This window comes from Eumetopias jubatus, unplaced genomic scaffold (assembly GCF_037043125.1).
Source record: "Eumetopias jubatus isolate StellerSeaLion01/CBP00866 unplaced genomic scaffold, mEumJub1_p1.0 scaffold_5, whole genome shotgun sequence".
Lineage (NCBI taxonomy): Eukaryota > Metazoa > Chordata > Mammalia > Carnivora > Otariidae > Eumetopias > Eumetopias jubatus.
Window position 1 is genome coordinate 123,137,515 of NW_028274811.1, and position 19,577 is coordinate 123,157,091.

Sequence of the window (19,577 nt, forward strand, 5' to 3'; positions counted from 1 at the left end):
AGAAGAAGGCACTACTAAAACCCCTGCCCCATTGTAACTCCTCAATAGTGATGTGATCATGGGAAATACTGGATGCCAGCATTTGGTAACTTCCAGAATGCTCTGTGGATAACTGTACCAATAGTTCTTAGGATGGTTTTCTGACCGCTCAGAGCCATTGTCAAAGGATCCCTGTGAACACTGTTCTAGCTTAGTTATGCTTTTCACCTGAGTTTGACTTTTAATTGGGAAAGTCGACCCACTTGGATGGTTTAACAGTGAAATACCCCATCCTAGCTTTAGAAATTCTTGGTCTCCTGATCCTCAATCCTTTCTTGCTATGTGGTGTCACATCTTTGGGATGAAGACAATCAAGTATCAGTATTCTAAGAACTATTTTTCCCACTTCTGTTTTCTACTCTCTGTTCCTTTTGGAGCCCTTACTAGCAAGGATAAATGTAGCTCTAAACCAGAGACAATAATTTCTTCCTTCAAGTGTTTTGGCCTTTTCATATATGCCTAGGTATCTGATGTTTCATTGTGCCACCATACAGATTCTAGGTTTTATCAGTAAATCATTTTTTGGGGGCGCCTGCGTGGCTCAGTTGGTTAAGCGACTGCCTTCAGCTCAGGTCATGATCCTGGAGTCCCGGGATCGAGTCCCACATCAGGCTCCCTGCTCAGCAGGGAGTCTGCTTCTCCTCTGACCCTCCCCCCTCTCGTGCTCTCTATCTCTCATTCTCTCTCTCTCAAATAAATAAATAAAATCTTTAAAAATAAATAAATAAATCATTTTTTTATGTTTCTTTTTCAGGTAATAGAGCATGAACATCCAGTAAATAAGATTTCTTTCATTGCCCGTGATGTGACAGACAACCGGGCATTTGGCTATGTGTGTGGAGGAGAAGGCCAGCATCAGTTTTTTGCCATAAAAACAGGGCAACAGGTATGCTTCAAGCCTTGAGGTATACTTGGAGGGGGACTTAGGTCAATGTTATTTTAAGAACAATAGTGAGTTATTCCCCCAAATCCTGAAGGGACTTGGAAAATTATCCTGGTCCTTCTTGTTTTGTTAAATACTTATTTACTCTGATGCCCTTTATGTATCTGGCGGTGGTGGTTGGGGTTGGGGGACAGTGATCCCCCATAAACCAGGGGAGGATAGTAAAGAGCTTTAAGAGAAAGGAGGAAAACAGTGCTAATGAGAACTGATGGGGGACAAAAAGAAGAAAATAGTAATATTAAAATACTCATAAAGATGCTTTTTCTTCCTTCAGGCCGAGCCATTAGTCATTGATCTTAAAGACCTCTTTCAAGTTATCTATAATGTAAAGAAAAAGGAAGAAGAAAAGAAAAAGGCAAGTACTACCCAATATTGACTCTATTAAACTTAAGACTATATTCAGGACCATGTTTGAACATTATGTAAACATATGGCCTGTCCGGAGAGTTGGCTCCTTTGTGGCTCTTTCAAGTATAGAAAGTTTAGAAATATATCATCTGTTCTTCCCAGTAGAGCAATGGATGGATGTTACAGTTAGATGTGTCGGATTTTCAGTCCCTGACTCTTGTCTTCTCTCCCCACAAGCTTCACATTGGTTCCAAAGGATGAGCAAGTTTAAGTTCAGAAACTGTATTCAAATCTAGTATTGATATGAAAAGGGCAGGGGAATGTAGGGCAGAAATACTATGCAAGACTCTCTCTTGCCTTGTGCTCATGAACCCATAGGTATATATAGAGATATGTATATATACAGATATTTAATTCCCTTTAACTGTAGTTGTTAAGATCACTGAATTTGTGTCTTTCTTTTTAGATGGAAGAAGCCAACAAAGCAGTAGAGGTAAAACTGCACCTTTACTTCTTATGAATTGCACACGTGATGTGTAGAAGTCCTTGTTTGCTACCTGTCCAGGCATGCTCCCCTCCTAGCTTATGATTATGTGTTCATGATCCCTCTGGCCATAAAAGATGTATAGTTGAATTATCAGTACCAAAATCATAACTGCTTGGCAAGCCAATACACTAGGAAATTACATTCTATAAGAAAACTCACCAACTAAACCCTTAAATATTTGCCATCTTTTCAGAATGGGAATGAGACCCTATTGACCCTTGATGACCAAGCTAACAAACTGAAATTGGTATGTATGTGATTTTTTATGATTCTTATTTAACTGAACATGGGTTTACTTCCTATAGATATTGCTAATACCAAATCTGCATTGAATCTGTATGGAAGTCCAGTTATGACAACTATTGCCCTAAACATTAATATAACATTTATGTCAAGATAGAAAGTAATCTTTTTAGTAAACACATCTGAATCTAATCCACAAAATTTTTTTAAGAGTGTGGACTAGATGTATTTGTTTGGGGACATGTGTATGCTTCCAGGCCTAAATAGCCTAATAGTAAATCTGTATTAGTTAAATGAAAATCAATTTGTGACAACGATTTTCCTAAACCTTAGTTTAGGAAACAATTACAACAATATACAAAGTAATATTTTTTAGTAGACACATCTGAATCTAATCCAAATACTTTTTTAAGGGTGTTGACCAGATGGATTTGTTTGGGGACATGTCTACACCTCCTGACCTAAATAGTCCAACAGTAAGTGCCTGTTTTTAAATTTGCAATGTAATGAAAATGACATCTATAACTCAAATTGACAATTAACCAGAAATCTTGAGCATCTCATTGAAACTTGGAAGGTAACTGCAGATTTTTCCACATAAAGTATAAGTGGCTACTAGAATAAATTTGCATCTTAACTTACAATGGGAACCTATCAGCACCAATTCAGATATATTAATTTTGCTTGGTGGTTAGATCTGAGCAGTAGGACGGGCAGTGCAATCCTTCCTGATATTACTTAGGATCAGAAAAGGGCCTGAATAATAATCCTTGGCATAAGTCCCACTGGAAGGAAGCATTTGCGAGATGATTAATTGTAAAACCCCTAGCCTCTTCAATATTTTTCTACTTTTTCTATTGTGACTTAATAGCATAAGCTTGGTGTGAAGTAAGACTTAAAACAAATAAGATGCTCAGTTATGTTTAACCAAGGACCGTCCTTGTTTAAAAAAAGTTGTTCATTCTTTGAAGGACACTATAGCGTATCAAGTTTTCTAAATACTGATTGATCCACAACTCTGTGAGAATGGAGCAATATTTTCCTTTATAGGTAAGGATATGGTGATTCAGAAAAAAAAACTCATTCACCCGAGAAAGAGGTCCAGATTCAGAGGTTAAGCACACGTCTCAGACCTTCCAAAACAGGCCTCAAGTTAAACTACCCATGTAATTTTGAATGACTTCTTTTTACTATTATTTTTTAAACAGTTTCTTGAGTGCCTGCCATTCACAGGGCACAGAAGTGAGTGAAAGGTACAGTGTCAGTGACATCACGGAGTTTACTTTCAAGCAGGGAGACCAGCATTAAAACTAATCGCAAAGCCTATTAGTTGATGTTAATCACATGGTATTTGTCTAGTTTAGAGGTTCATGTAATGCCTCAAAGTAAATGAGTTTCTGGACTTGACCATAAAAGATGAGAAGGCAATAACCAGACAAAAAGAGCCATCAGTCTAGAATAATAAGTGGGAATGTCTGTCTAGGAGTCTCTTGTATCAGGGAATTATCAAGCAAGTCTACATGACCAAGAAGGTCATGGGACTTAAAACGGCAGCCGATAAAGGACAGGGTAAGTCTCACCTGCCAGAGTATTGCAGAGAATGGCCGTCCACGAACTTTCACGTAAGATGCCCATGCCCATGAGATGGGAAGGGGCGGGGGCTGCATACTCTCTTCTTTGTCCCCGACCCTATGAGATTCACGATGCATAACAGAATTTCAGAGGTCCTAAAAAGCCTACGATAGAGAAGAAGCCTGTTTAATGTTCTTTTCAGCAGTGAGCCCTGACTCACTTGTCTGTGGAAACTTTTATTCTTCATAACGTTTGTTACCATCCTGAGGATACTTGTTAAGAGACAAGATTAGATGAAGCTGAAATGTCTATTCCAGCCCTGAGGTCCTTTTGATTCCTAGACAACTTGGTCCCCTCCCCCACAGTAACCCCCTTCCCAAAGTGAATTGATTTCTGAATGATCTACTTTCCAAGTGTAACTGACATTCAAACATGGATATCGAAAGAGATCAAAGCACTCAACCTGTGAAATAGAATTCCACTGGGATAGGCAAGGAAGCACTGATGGTTTAATCTGCTTCTGTAGACTTCTAGAAAGTTCTGAAAGAGGAAATGAAAACAATATGAGTAATCCTGAGTCTTAGTTATATTAGACTTAATGCATTCTAAGAATTTTTGGTTTATAGAAATAAAAGTGAGTTTTAAACTAACAATAAGTTAAGGTAATAAATACCATCAAAGTAGATGGTATCTGATAAGTAAGACAATGCTAATGGCACTAATTATGTGCTGGTTGGATTTTGCCCACGTGTTCTTGCATATTGACTCCATATTCATAGGTCACAAAACAAATTTATTTCTACTTGATAAAACCAGAATGTTTAAAAATATTCACAATCTTAGAACAGTTGCTCTGGAAGAGATGAAGAGAAGAAGAAATCTAAATTACCTGGATTTTATTACTGGTTCCCTGACCCATCTGTCCCTCCCCCAGCATTCATACAGAACAGTTTTATGCGTTTCAGATAAAACTCATGTTACAAACTATGTGGCATCCCTTAGAACATAATTGTTATTGGAAAATAACTGAAATTATTCTTCCATACTGAAGACATGAGAACTGAGTGGCAGTTCTTCCATACTGCCACTCAAAAGAAAAAGAAGGGAAGAAAAAAACCAAAAGACATGTTCTCAGACTTTAAAAATGACCCTTTGAAAGCACAGTTATTATGAGAAGAACATAAGGTATGAAGGAGGTTAAGTCTGGTGCAGGGATGGGATCAGGGCCCAAAGCACAGTGTCATGCATATATAAGAGGCCATGGACGGGCACAGGTGATGCTGAAGTAGAAAGATCCATGGGAAAAGGCTTTGTAAAGAATCTGAACTTGTGTTGGGATTTGAAGTGTGTAGGAACATAGAGAACAGTTAGGCTAAAAATAAACTGGGTCCTATTGTAGGTCATTTTGAAAGGCTGGCTAATGAGGCTTATTTTAACATAGGGGATAGCAGGAAGCCTCCGAAAGCTTTGAGTTGGGAAGTTCAGGGATTCAGCAGGCTGAAATGGTTGGGAGAGATCAGCTTCCTGGAGAAAGCTAGGCTGTGGAACTCAGTGTATAAGAGCTCACCTTCGTGCTTCCTCCTCCTCCTGGAGCTCCTTACCAGCCAGGACTGCATTTCACCTTCATGTTATCAGTGCTTATCAGTCTACACGGGTGAGCAGACACGTGACTAGAGCAGACAATACAGCTCAGATGATGGGCGAGTAGATGCAGTGTTTGATGATCCAACAAAGAATTAATGAAGTTCTGACCTAGGGGGCAGATGAGGAGTCTCACGTCATCCCACTGTAGTCTATGAACTAGACTCTTAATCCTGGATTAACAACAAACCCAACCTGAGGAGAGCCTTATACATTTTACTTATAGGGTGACTATTCAGAAGTCTAACATTGTGGCTCCAGTTTGGTGTCCTAAGAACTTCTTCTGAAGTATTTGAAAAGGAGAACTCTACCAGCTGTGAACACCCAACTGTTCTAACTCAGAGGTGGCTCATCATAAATGAATAAATATTGAAATCACAAGCTTTTGTAATACATTTTGTCCTATCTTTTGATTGTTAAAGATCCCTACATTAAGAGATCTTCCAATCCATTTCTTTGATTTAAAAAAAAAAATTTTTTTTAATTATAAGCTCTTTCTTCTGACAAATTCTTCTGGTTATAAAAAGAAAAACTGGCTTTTAAAAATTGTGTTTTTATACCTAACAGTAAAGGAAGCCAAAATAGAAGACCAATTAAGACCTAAACTTTCAAAAAAAATTGTTCTTTTAAAGCCAAGGAGGCCTATTCAGGCCCCCTTTTTACTTACTAGTTTGAGAATTTCATATTCCCTTGAGGTTGTTTTTGTCCCAGTGATCAAAAATATTTAGTAAGGTGCTCGGGCTAACGCTAGATCTCTAACTTCCATCTCAGCTAGACATTGTTGATTGTTTATATTCTTCTGTGGCTAACATAGATGAGTAGTTAATGGATCAAAGTCAGTCAGAAGGAAGGTGTGTCAGTTTTTGACAGCCCTATCCCAAGGTGAGCCCAAATTAGTTATGTCACTGAACTGAATAAAGACTTGTCAGATTTTGCAAATTTGCTGATTTTCTGTTGAGAGGGTATTTTATCAAACAATGGAGAACACAAGTAATTAAGATAGGGAGGAAATAGACTTTGTAGAATTAAGTATTTGGTATGTTTTTCAAACTAACTCTAAACCCACATCTCTACTTCATACATGAATTAAAGATTACCTTGTACATAAATTAAAGGTTACATTGTACATAAGTTAAAGATTACATTGTACATAAACTAAAGATTACTTGAATTTATCCACCAAATAGATGAGATTACTGTCACGACACAGGCAACTCTAAGCTGTATTATGAAAAAATGCACAAATACGAGAGGTTAATATGATGTTAGCATGTATCAGGATTTTGAATATCACTTTCTTCTTTCTAGAAGAACACAGACAAAAGGCTGTGTCCAGAGGAGACTAGGATGAGAGATCCAACTTGACTAGCACCTTCAAAAAGATCCTTAAATATTTAAAGGGGCATACCTGACAGACCGTGTGATGTGGTGGGAAAATCTGTTTTTGCCTCTTAGAAGACCAATTATAGGGAAATATATTTGACCTTAAACTTTGTCTCAACAGAACTATAAAATATTAGCCGACGAATTCGCTCATTTAGAGAGATGCTGTTACATGACTCTGAGAGTACAACAGATGGGACTGTGCCTCAGGTGGGAGGCTGAGTTAGGCCTCAGAGATCTTTTCTTACATTCAAGCTCAGTATGCTTAGATAATTGCTTAGAGTGACTCACAATCGATTCCCTTGAAGACTTGCAAAGGCAGGAATGGGAACAAGGAGGATCGTGAACGCAGCCAGTCTACAAGGGTGAGCAGACACATGACTAGAGCAGACAGTACAGTTTCATTTTAATGAAGGGTCAACAAAGTTGAGACCTAAATAAAGGGGCAACAGGGTGGGGAGGGACAGGGAGGACCTATTCAACCGTAGTAAAGAAATGCACTCAGGGAGGTAATGGGAGGAGGTAATGGTCAATCGGTCTGTCAAGACCAAACTTTAATGGGAATTTTGATGATCCTGATCATCTTATGTAGCTTTCTCATTTGAAGTCACGACATGGACTAACACTTTCTTTTCTCTTTTTTTTTTTTTTTCTTCCCAAATGTGATAGGAAAGCAAAGATATCCTGTTAGTGGATCTAAACTCTGAAATCGACACCAATCAGAATTCTTTAAGAGAAAATCCATTCTTAACAAATGGCATTACCTCCTGCTCTCTTCCACGACCAAAGCCTCAGGCATCCTTCTTGCCTGAAAATGCCTTTTCTGCCAATCTCAACTTCTTTCCCACCCCTAATCCTGATCCTTTCCGTGATGATCCTTTTGCACAGCCAGACCAATCGACACCCTCTTCGTTTGATTCTCTCAAATCTTCAGATCAGAAGAAAGAGAATTTGAGTAGCTTGCCTACTCCACTGAGTAATGGGCCCCTGAATGGGGATGTTGATTACTTTGGTCAGCAGTTTGACCAAATCTCTAACCGGACTGGCAAACAGGAAGCTCAGGCAGGCCCATGGCCCTTTTCAAGTACGCAAACACAGCCAACAGTGAGAACTCAAAATGGGGTATCTGAAAGAGAACAGAACGGCTTCCATATCAAATCCTCCCCGAACCCTTTTGTGGGAAGCCCTCCCAAAGGACTGTCTGTACTGAATGGCGTAAAGCAGGACTTGGAAAGCTCTGTCCAGTCCTCACCACATGACTCCATAGCCATTATCCCACCTCCACAAAGTACCAAACCAGGAAGAGGCAGAAGGACTGCTAAGGTGAATTGTCTTCTCCACATATCCATTGGCAGAATGCATGTTCGGTACCAAAGGGTGGTGTGATGCAAGCTCTCTTTCCTGCTGCTCTTGTAGCTTCCTGTGTGGCTGTGAAATAGAAGGTGGGATAAGGCACATCTTTCTCCAGGAATACCTTCCTCTGATGGCCGCCCTTTCTAAGCTTCTCACTCAGCAGTGTTTTCACACCTTGCTTTCTGTTTGCATGTCTTGTCACTTATTATTAACTAAACACCAGTTTTTCCATTTTTAATGCTGCTATGCTTCTGTACCTCTGGTAAGTTCGATCGTCATGTTCTGGAAGGGGAGGGCAAGGGTTCTTTGTGATGCCTTGTGTACCTTCCCCACACTAACACACGCCCCCTACACCCCTCCTATGGCATTACTGTCCAAGGTGGTGGTGGAAAATTCTTGAGTTTGCCTCTTCTATTCAATGCTGGCTGAATGATCCATTGCTTTAAAAGACACTTAAATATTTACTAGTACCACTTCATCCAAAAGCAATTTAAAATGGGTTTCTGTAAATATCTTTTTAAAAAACCTCATTAGAATATGCAGGCTGGCCTAATAATTAGACTATAATATCACCTTTAGGCAGACTGATTTAAACCCAGTAGAATAATCAAAAATATGTAGGTTACTTATTTATTTATAGTTGTCCTTTCTTTCCCAGCTTCACGCTTTTAGCTGACAAGGAGACCTGATGGATACAAATGTGTAAATGAGTAAAATAGATTTCACCTTGAGAGTCCTCTTTACATCAGTTACCAAGACCAAATATTCTGTCCATTGCAGGGATCTGTCTTTTTTGGGGGGGAGGGGGGAGGGGGCTTTGTCTTTTTGTAGTTTACCAGTAAGAGGAATACGTTTTTCTTTTTGTGGTTCCCAAATTTGAGGTACAGAATAGGAAACAGAATAAGCTGTCTTTCACTATTACTGAGTAACTCTTGTATCTCCCTCTCTGCCCTGTTAGTCTCCAGCAAAAGACTTGCTTGCATCAGACATCTTTACCCCTCCCGCCTCAGAACCTCCAGGCCAGACATCACCTACAGGACAATCTGCAACCCTACAGACCAACCCTCTGGATCTCTTCAAAACAAATGCTTCTGCCCCAGTGGGACCCCTTGTGGGTCTAGGTAGGTGCTTAGAGATTGAGTTAGATTTGCCTCTGTTGCTTTCACTCATAAGATTATAATGCACAGGAGGAAGGCACTTCACATCCATAGAGGTTCCAGGGACATAAGATCTGAGCATCCCAGGGAACCTTTCTCTCACTTTTACTTCCATAGACCCCACCCTCATTTGGTACTCTTGACTTGCAACTGAAATTTGGCTCCTGAAGTTGGCATGTGGAAAGAAAACCATTTTCTTTTTTTTTTTTAATTTTTTAAAAAAGATTTTATTTATTTATTTAAGAGAGAGAATGAGAGAGAGAGAGCACGAGAGGGGGAGGGTCAGAGGGAAAAGTAGACTCCCTGCTGAGCAGGGAGCCCGATGCGGGCCTCGATCCCGGGACTCCAGGATCATGACCTGAGCCGAAGGCAGTCGCTTAACCAACTGAGCCACCCAGGCACCAAAGGAGACCATTTTCAATATTGCACTTACCCGAGCCAACTGGCAATGGCTTACGGAAGACAACTGTAAGGGATTCTGATGCTCAGACTAGATTCATTGGAGAAACGAGGTAGAGCTGAGAGAGTCTTGTCTATCATCTGTATTGGAAAAACTGGTAACGTGCATGCCTGCCACATAATTTGCCATTACTAGATCGAAGCCCTATCTCCTAGTAAACTGATATGCGTCTTGGATAGCGTATCCTGTCCTATCCCCGAGAAGGATATAAGTTAAGTCCAAAGCGAGTGTGAGTCATACAATGCAAGTCTTAGGTTCTCAGCCCAGCTCTGTTCCTAGGCATATGATGGGTATGAGACAGGCATATATCCCGAGCGGTCTCTGAATACTTAAGCCTTAGCTGCTCCTTGCCAATATTTTGGGTATCTGAGTGTCTTAATAGAGTTAGAAAACAAATGCTAGAAACCTGAAGTCGAAAAGAACACAGAGATAAGGGAAGAGATGGGATTTTACCAGATGCCCAGGATGTGCCAGTGCTCATTCATAAATGTGTCGAGCTCACGTGAGCCACTGAGCCTCTCTGTAGCAGGACACTGCGGAAGGCCACTTGGCTGAGGACTAGCCCTGCTATTGTTTGCCCACAGCCTCCAGTTTCTTTCTGCCTCCATGGGACAGTCTTCAGGAACCCCGACAACAGTTTTGCTATCCTGCTGGGGACTGTCTTTATTTTTCTGCTTCTTGGCAACTCTACAAGTTCCCAACAGACTCTGTCTTAGGAGGCAGTTGGGGGAGCTATGGATGAAGAGGGACTCTCTTCCCCCATTTTGTAAAATTTGACCAGGGCTCTTGGTTTTTTCTGCCTCCTGTGGAGTCAGTCATCAGGACCCTATTTTTTGTTTCCCCTGATGCTTTCTTGCAAAGGAAAGCATTTTCATTTTGGCATATTAAATCTGTTTAATCATATCTGGAGTATGGTGGCAAGAGGGGCTTGTCACCCAACCGCTGAGTGGCTGAAATCAATGTGGGTGTGGGAAGCCAAATTGTTCCAGGTCTCTGCTTGCATTTACACCGTCAAGACTCTCCCTGAACACTTCATGTCCCTGGCGGGCTTCCCCTTTTGTGCATCGCTCCTTTTCCTGCCCCCTTAAATGGAGCTGGTGGGTGCTTTTCCTTGCAGAAGGGTTGAGAGCTTGCATGCACTGCCTGTGACTAGATCACATCCCAGAGCTTGACAGTCTAATATCAGTGCCCCAAAGAATTTTTACAGCCAATATTTAACAAGTCAGCTCGAAAATACAGCTGGACCCTATAACTGTTAATTTATTCAGACGAAGTGAAGCTTTTTGGCTAGGTGCCCCTGTTGAGGCTTTGGGGTATACAACTGCAGAATACTGATGATCCTTCCAAGTTTGGACATGGGACTCAAACTGAGCTCTACAGTATAGCCCCTGTCCACTAGCAGGGATCCTCAGCCAAACCATGGAAGGTTGTAGGTCCGGCTTCCGCTAGACCCAGCTGGGGAACTGTCTCTTCTGGAGAATTGGGGGTGGGGAGAGGTATTGTAGAAAGCTGAGCCTTCAGCTTTGACTGGCTTCCCTGTGTTTTAAGCTAGCATCAGAAGGTAATAAAATTAACTTCTTACACCCACACTTCTTTTTCCTTACCCCTTGCCTCTACTTTCTCCAGCAGAGCCTGAACTACCTTGGAAATGCAATGATTGAAATCCATCAGATGGGAATGAAGGCTGGCATAAGCATATACTGAGAAAGCCTTTAATTCCTGGCAGATATAATATTTTACTCTTTAACTACCACCACTCCCTCTAATACCATCTATGACTAAAGCCATACATTTTCCTAAGGGAAGGCAAGTCATCCAACATGACAAATGATAAGATTCTACCCAATTTGTACATCCAGTTGGCATAAATTATCAGTGAGTGACTCTAGCTTTGGTTAACAAAATTTAAATAAATTTGTTTTAAAGTGCAGCAGTCACTTCACTCAAACCCATTAGTTGTGAAAAGAATATGTATGCTCTTTAGTGTAAATCAAGTCTAATTTCTGTAACTACAAAATAAGTATTTGAATTAATTTCCATTAAAAAAAATAGTCTTATCCCTTGATGCCAAGGAGGCAGAACAGGAGAATAGGACACTGGATTTGGAGCTGGTATGCCTGAGTTTTAGTTTCTATTGCCACAGACTGTGAGCATCCCAATTTTAATAATTAATATTCTTATACCCAATTCCCTAACCTCAAAAACAAGCATGTTCATTTAGTAAGATGACCTTTTCTGAAACCTACCACCGTCTCTGAGCACACCATGCATCTTCATGGCCAGATGGTTAGCCTTCATGATGATACAGTTGAGTCAAGTAACATCAATCTCCAATACTAAGAAAATTTAAGATAGAATATCTTGCTACATCAGCCCCTGAACATCACTTTCAAAATATTTCTCACACCGGGAACAAAAACATTCCTAACACGAGTTAGAAGTTTGGAGGCCTTTTCTTAGTTCAGTTAGAAAACTTTCATAGCTAAGGAATGCTCTTATTCTAAAGCTCAAGGCAAGCAGATTTTGAGAGCAGAGCATCATTCATGAATAGGTTTTTTGTTTGTGGTGGCAGTTTGACTGGGTCATTAATATACTTGGGAAGAGGCAGGAGAGAAAATGTCGTCATATGTATGAGAACAAGGTGTAGGGAATGAGCTTCTCAAGAAGAGGGGCAAAAACATTGGAGAGACATGTATTTTAGTAATTTCATAAATTCTTAATCAACATGACAAAGATGCAGGTGATGAAGCCATTCCCCTACAAAGATTAGATGCCCGGACACAGGGAGTTAGCTACCTTAGAAGGTTTTGTTGTTTTGTTGTTGTTGTTGTTGTTGTTGTTGTTGTTGTCTGGGGGGGTTGCTTCATGCTGTCTTCTCTCCCTCCCTTCCTCTTTTAAGTATTGTGTTCTGACTTACCTCAAGGTTTGGTGAGTGACACATGGCAGGAAGCAATTTTATTTGAAACAGCTCTCCCAGGATAACCAGCCTTTCCTCCATTTATATGTATAAAAGTCTAAAACTATCTTGGCATCAACCAAATTTTATCATCCTTTTATATAGCTGTGTCAACCTTGGCAGAATTTAAAAGCAAGGAAACTGAAATGGTTTCTTCAGGATGCAAGCATGTTGAGGCTTCATATACATGCGTGATAGCTGGTTTCCATAAGACACCAGACAGGAGCCAGCTGCCAACTGAAAAGATCAAATCAGTGAATCAGAGTACCCAATGGATTATCTTAATTAACTACTTCGTAATCAGTATGGTTTGTTTATGTGAATGCATTCACTCAACAAATGCATTCATGCTATCAACAGGCTCTGTCCTAGCTGTTTGAAATGTATCAGTGTGATAAGCACTCATTTTTTCATGACTAGGTCCTTATGGAGTGTATTAGCCTTCTAATGAGAAAAGTTTAAAAATCTGTGGTAGAAAGAAAGGATTTCAAAATGCAACCAGCATTTGAATGCCAGCTATTCTGTATTAGCTAGTTAATCTTTAGAGTGATTTAATCTCTCTGGGCCTTTTTTCCATGTCAGTCTTAAGGCTTAAGGAAGGTGTGTGCCACATAGATGCTTGGTAAATACCCTCCCCCTCCCCCACCACCGAGAGTTGTGCTTTCTGAAACTCAAGAATCCTCTTCAAGCTTGTGTCCTGATAAGTCCTTTCTCCTGCTTACTTCAGGTGGTATACCAGTTAGCCCCCCTCAGGCAGGACCATGGAACCCAACATCTCTAGTCTTCAATCAGTCCACTTCAGTGGTCCCAGGAGCCATGATGAGTGGTCAGCCTTCAGGATTCGGTCAGCCAGTAGTTTTTACCACAAGCCCAGCTGTTCCAGGTTGGAACCAGCCTTCATCCTTTGCAGTCTCAACTTCCCCTCCAGCCCCTGTTGTTTGGGGCCCATCAGCATCTGTGGCACCCAATACTTGGTCCTCAACAAGCCCTTTGGGGAACCCGTTCCAGAGCAGTATTTTTCCGGCTTCTGCTGTGTCTACCCAGTCCCCTTCTATGCTTTCCTCTCTTCTGGTCGCTCCTCCTCAACCACCTCCCAGAACTGGCCCTCCGAAGGACATCTCCAGTGATGCCTTCACTGCCTTGGACCCACTTGGGGATAAAGAAGTCAAAGAAGTGAAAGAAATGTTTAAGGACTTCCAACTGCGGCAGCCACCTGCTGTGCCTGCAAGGAAGGGAGAGCAGACTTCCTCTGGGACTTCAAGTGCCTTCTCCAGTTATTTCAACAGCAAAGTTGGCATTCCTCAGGAGAATGCAGACCATGATGACTTTGATGCTAATCAACTGTTGAAAAAGATCAATGGTAAGCTACCCACTTCTCTGTCTACCATACCGACGAGTATTTCCCCTGTCGTATGGGCCCACAGGGTCCTTAGAAGAACCCTCTCCCACCCACCAATGGCCTAACTCTTGCCCTCTTTGGTGATCAGTGGTTATGGAGACAACTTGGCTGGTTACCTTATGGAGCAAACGATTTACCTTAGCTGTTTCTAAGGGCTGGCCCAATGCTGCCCTCTAGTGACAATTGCTAAAAGGGCTGCCAAGAGCTATTGAAATTCAGTGGGTTGTGGCATGTGGAAGGCTGTATAACAGAGCCTCAACCACACTCCACTGCCTTAGTGAGGGAATTCTGAATGTCTTCCACTTCAGGTATATATGTAGTGCCTCCTCTTCTGATGAATTTGCCTGTAATCATAACCGGGAGTCCTAGTATTTGGTGGTGATTTTTGTTCCATGATGTAAATTCCAAAATATATGGAACTGAATTTCTGAGATAAGCTTGATTGTGGGACTTTTGCCTATATTTGGGAAAAATTTGTCTACTGACTTCTTGGTGTTTTTTGCCTTCTAGAACCACCAAAGCCAGCTCTCAGACAAGGTTCCCTGCCAGTTACCAAATCTGCAGACAATGCATTTGAGAACCCTTTCTCTAAAGATTCTTTCAGTTCATCACAAGCCTCTGTAAGTATCAACTACTAGAAGCTGTTGCTCCAAAGTACATGCCACATAGAGCTAGCTGAAGACCTGTGTCTTGAATTAGTCTTGTTTGTATATAACTCTTTGGTGCTAAAGGATGTTTAAATAAGATTTATCATTGAGAACCATCACAGTGAAAACATCAACTCAGACTGGCGAGAGACTATTTTTGCAGGGGCTACTATCCTGAGCTTGAGAAATGAATATCATATAGGAAAAGTCTTTTGTATCTCACTTTGCCTGGCTCACAAAAGCGTTTTGGGAGAAAACTGAGCCAAAATTATAGTACCTTTAAAAATCTTTCAAGGATTTAGTTTCCTGATTTCCTGCCTTTGATCCTTTAGCTCATGAAAACAGCTTTCATTTTGGAGAGGCAAACCTTACTCATGTGAGCCCTGATTTTGATGTAAATAATAAATATGCATCACAAATTATATGCAGGCAAACACAAATCCCTGTAGACCCATATAATATCTGATTTGTCTGTGACCTAAGTGATTTTTAAAGGCATTTGAGAAGTCTTAATTATAGGATTTTTTTTTCTTCATAACTGTAATTACACTTATTGACTGGATGGTTTTATCTTCATAGATGGCTTCTCAACCCACATCTTCTGATGTATATAGGGATCCTTTTGGAAATCCTTTTGCCTAACTTCTGTAAGTAGAAGATCCTATTAAGCTTAGGTTTGGTAAGAAAGCATGGCACAGGGGGTGAGGGTGAAATTTTAATTTTAGAATTGGTACAAGGTTAAATCTCTGTAACCTAGAAGTAGTAGACATGGAAATCTACGCTTAACTAATTCAGTAATGACTAAGCTGAGCATTTAAGAATAGAATTCTTATACATACTACAAAACAGTAATATACCCATGGGGTTATGGATTTCTATCATAGTCTATGATTTTGATATTTCAAAATAACATTGTTGCATAACAATAAAACTTATATAACACACAATAGTTCTCTAGTTGTTTTGTTTTGTTTTGTCTTTTTACCTTCATACTGAAGTTGACTGCAAAGCATCCTAGTAGTTACTTGGTTTCCTATAGAAGGTTCGAAATCTGAAGATCTTTTGAAGCTACAGAACAGATCAGCTGAACAGATGCTGCCTCCCAAATCAATTTATTTCTCTGTGAGTGGTCTCAAAGTTAGTCTAAAATAGTCTGAGGGTATTAAATCCAAAAGTGCTGACCGCTACCCATATCTCCTTCAAAAGCAACATATGAGCAGAGGAGGCAGCAGGTTGATCTCACTAGTAGATTTTATCCTAGGTAGGTTGTTAGGTGTAACTACCTTAGACTGAGACCCTGGGAGGGCCCAGCAGGACCCTTTCTTTTTCAACAGTGAGTAGAAGCAACTTGGTCTGATTTCAGAAGATTGAAGTTAGTGGAGGACAGAAGCCTTGGCTGCATTTTAGAGGAGGAAGGGCATAGCTGGTAGGGGAGAAAAATAAAAAGAATGAAAGGAACCAAACCCATTATTTTCAGTGTTGCCGCATCCAGGTGGGACTCCTACTAAACTCTGTCTTGACCCATCTAGAATTTAATTATTTTAAATAGATAAATATCTGAAGTCTGACATGAACAGTAAGATTGACTTTATTTGCAATTTGGACTGTTGTCCCTCACTTGACTTCTAGAATTACAGTGTTTTTTAAAGTGCTTTTCTGTAAAGTCTGCTTCAGAGAACAGGCTGAGATTACTGAAAAGGCGAGTTCTCAGGCCTGACTCCAGCCCTAAGAAGTCCCCCTCTGGTGCTGAGGAAAAGCTCCAGGTTACAAGCAGCCTGGTGATTTCTAACGCTGGTAGAGCAGTGTAATATACTGAAGGGCTAGAAGTCTTAACAGAGACTCATACTCGCCCTTGTCTCCAAGGGAGGCAAACACGGACAAATAGAAAGGAATAAACTGCATCCAGAGTCTTGGAGGATTGTTTGCCCTCAGTTGAATTGACGAGAGGTCTCCTTGGAGGCCCTTTCTTTCTTAGGTCATGAAGGAAGGATTATTTTGGTGAACTTGCTAAACTTACAGATTGGGGTTGGAGGTGGAGGAGCATATCATGGGAGAAAATAGCTAACATTGAACATTTGGTTAATCACTTTATTTCAGGTTCTGCACTTACTATCTTATTTAGGCCTCTCACATCAGCCCTAGGAGATACTACTATTGAGGTTTTAAATGATGACTTGATATTTAATACATTGATATTTAACCCAAAAATTCTAACCATGGGTTTTTGGTTTTTGTTTTTGTTTTTTTTTCTCTACACTTCTCTAGGAACTTGATATGCTGACTATCCAGAGGAACAAAAAGGTTGGCCTTAGTTGTCAAGGACAAAGCTAATAGCCAGACACGTCCTGACCTCTGCTCTCATTCCAGCTTTGACATATTATCTGTTACCTTATTGCTTGCTGCCTCTTCCACTTGTAAAATGCCTTTCACTTTTCTGTTTAGATTAAAGCTAAACTGAATCTATGGCTTTAAATAAATTAAGAATCTAAATTCTCTAGCTTAAATGTAAATAAAGTAGTATCCCTACTTGAACCATTGCCTAGTGTATTCTAGAACCTTCTAGAACACTCTACCATGTATCCTCTGGTTGAGAGATGCGGCCACCACAACTCCTCAGATGACACTGTTTTGAATAAATTTTAAAATCCTTACTGTTCAGAGTTGTTTGGGGCTTCTATTTTACAGCACAAAACCTAAAGGTTATAGTATAACAAGGCACCTTCTTAAATCTTGCTTCATATCAACATTTAGAGAGAATTTTTAAAGTAAAATTGAAGCAAGTCCAACTTCTCCCTAGACAGTTGGGAATCTGATACACTTAAGAACCTTTTTAAAAATATAACTTCTCTTTCTGAAGATTATTTTCTCTCAAGGGCAAGATTGTTTTGTTTTTGTTTTTGTTTTCCAATCTCTTGCTAGATAGTGCAAATGAGGGAAAAACGTTATTTGTCTCTCCTCTCCTCTTCCCTCTGATTCTTTTTTTCAGTCAGTTTTGCTCCCAGGTTTATACAACATTACTTCTCTTCCACAAGCAACAGAGGTTTTATGGGGCAAAAAAAAAAAAAAAAAAAAAATCTAAGGATTCACGGATCTGAAATGTCTCTGCCTTCTCAGTAATCACTAAATCCCATAACGAATCACAAATGGACACAACCTTTATCCTTTCTATGGAATAGGAGGCCATCCTCCTGAGCTGAAGTTCCAGAAGAGCAGTTCATGTTGAAGAAGGTGAAAGAAAAACTGAAGAAAAACTGAACTCAACTCAGCAATGAAGGACTGTATTCTGAAGAGCCAACACATCAGAAAGTTCAATGTGATTGTGCCAAATATATTAGGTGCTTATATGGGGTCATACTGGACCTTTATCAAGTAACTGGAAAACTTGCTTGAAGCCACAATCTCATAGTTAGTCAGAAGATAAATGGTGAGGGGGTGGGAGGAGAGAAGCTGTAGAACAAGTATTTGGTGTTATCATTGAAAAATCCAATGTCTGCAGTATTTTTCTTCTCATAACCTTGGAAACTCTCCCAGTTCATTTCCAGTCATATTGTTAGCACAGTTCTGAAGGATTTGTTCTTGCCAAAATGAGTTTCATTTTGTTATGTTTATGTTGGGTTTTTAAATGTTGTCTCTTGACCCTTAGTGCTCAGGTTCTTGCGGGTGTTAATCAACCACACAATGTTACCTTTAGGTTAGAAGAGGAGGATGACTGCTCAGGATCTAAACAAGATGGTGGCCTCACGAACCTTTATTGATTAGTCCCACGTAGTCCAAGCTAAAGTCCTGTGGTTTTATGTTTAATGGTAATAGCTGATCACGTATGGCATGATTTTCCATCTGGCATCCTACTCAGTCATTATAAACACAGACTTAAAAATAGTATTTTAAATGTCCCAATACCTGAATGTGCTCAACTGGAGGCAATTATTTCTAGATAGTTGAAATTTGAAAGTAGACAAATTTTGAAAAGGATGATCAGCCACACAACTGTTTTGTACATACTTATTTTCTTGTGCACTTTTCTGTATGCAAATAAAGCTATAAATTTACTCATTTCAATAAACTGGAATGGCAGAATCTCATGTGTTAGCATCAGTTTATTCTTACAGTTGGCCCCCACTTTGAGATGATGTGTCACAGTCAAGGTATAAAATATATCAGTCCAAGATGAGCAAATATTAGTACATTCTGGATTGTCACAAAGATGAAGATAAAATGGAAATCTGTGAAATAAGACCATGAGTAAACTATTGTCTGATATCTTTTAATGCCTTATTTTCCTCTCCCTGACCTACACATATTCCCTTCCTGGGAGTTTAATGGGAGTCCAGTGGATAAGACCTGTATCAGAACAACCTCTACAGACATCTAGTATAAAAACCATTTATTAATGAACTCTTGGTTCACACCTTCTACCTGTTGCCTCTCCTTGTTCTTGATTCAACCATGTTTGACCTCACCAAGACACAACTGTGTGGACTGATCCAGGCCGGTGTAGGCCCCTCGGGAGAACTTCTGTGTGAGGTGGGCAGGCCCATGATCAGACATCTTTAGCACGAGGACACTCTTAAATACTCTCCCCTCGTATAAAAGTTCAAGGCTCTCATTTTTTTCAAAAAGACCTAGACCTCCTGGGAAGAAGAGCCTGAGGCAGGCCTTGCTTCAATACAAAAGTCTTGATCTTAGACTTTTCTAAGGATTAGGACAAACTTGGGAGCAGGTGGGTGTCATTGACGGGTATTTGTGATTATAAGTCATTCATTATTACTGCCTTACCTTTCCCCTTAATTGAAACAGTTGGCCCCTTTCTGCCAACAATGAGCAGAATATAGAAAAACAGACTCCACACAAAGGCAGCTTCCAGTAAGCCACAGATGTGCTGGAGAAGG

At 40.2% G+C, this 19,577-nt stretch overlaps 1 protein-coding gene across 1 annotated transcript in view; it reads left to right on the forward strand.

The window, feature by feature from the left end:
- The window catches only part of DAB2 (DAB adaptor protein 2), a 49,551-nt gene extending 30,786 nt beyond the window's left edge, over positions 1-18,765 (forward strand). The window contains exons 5-15 of the mRNA XM_028098109.2: positions 794-925; positions 1,257-1,337; positions 1,797-1,823; positions 2,071-2,124; positions 2,534-2,596; positions 7,386-8,039; positions 9,028-9,190; positions 13,370-14,002; positions 14,552-14,661; positions 15,268-15,335; positions 16,954-18,765. Coding sequence (XP_027953910.1) covers positions 794-925; positions 1,257-1,337; positions 1,797-1,823; positions 2,071-2,124; positions 2,534-2,596; positions 7,386-8,039; positions 9,028-9,190; positions 13,370-14,002; positions 14,552-14,661; positions 15,268-15,330 — 1,980 coding nt within the window. The 3' untranslated portion in view covers positions 15,331-15,335; positions 16,954-18,765. The remainder of the gene's footprint in view (positions 1-793; positions 926-1,256; positions 1,338-1,796; positions 1,824-2,070; positions 2,125-2,533; positions 2,597-7,385; positions 8,040-9,027; positions 9,191-13,369; positions 14,003-14,551; positions 14,662-15,267; positions 15,336-16,953) is intronic.
- The last annotated feature ends 812 nt before the right edge of the window (positions 18,766-19,577 follow it).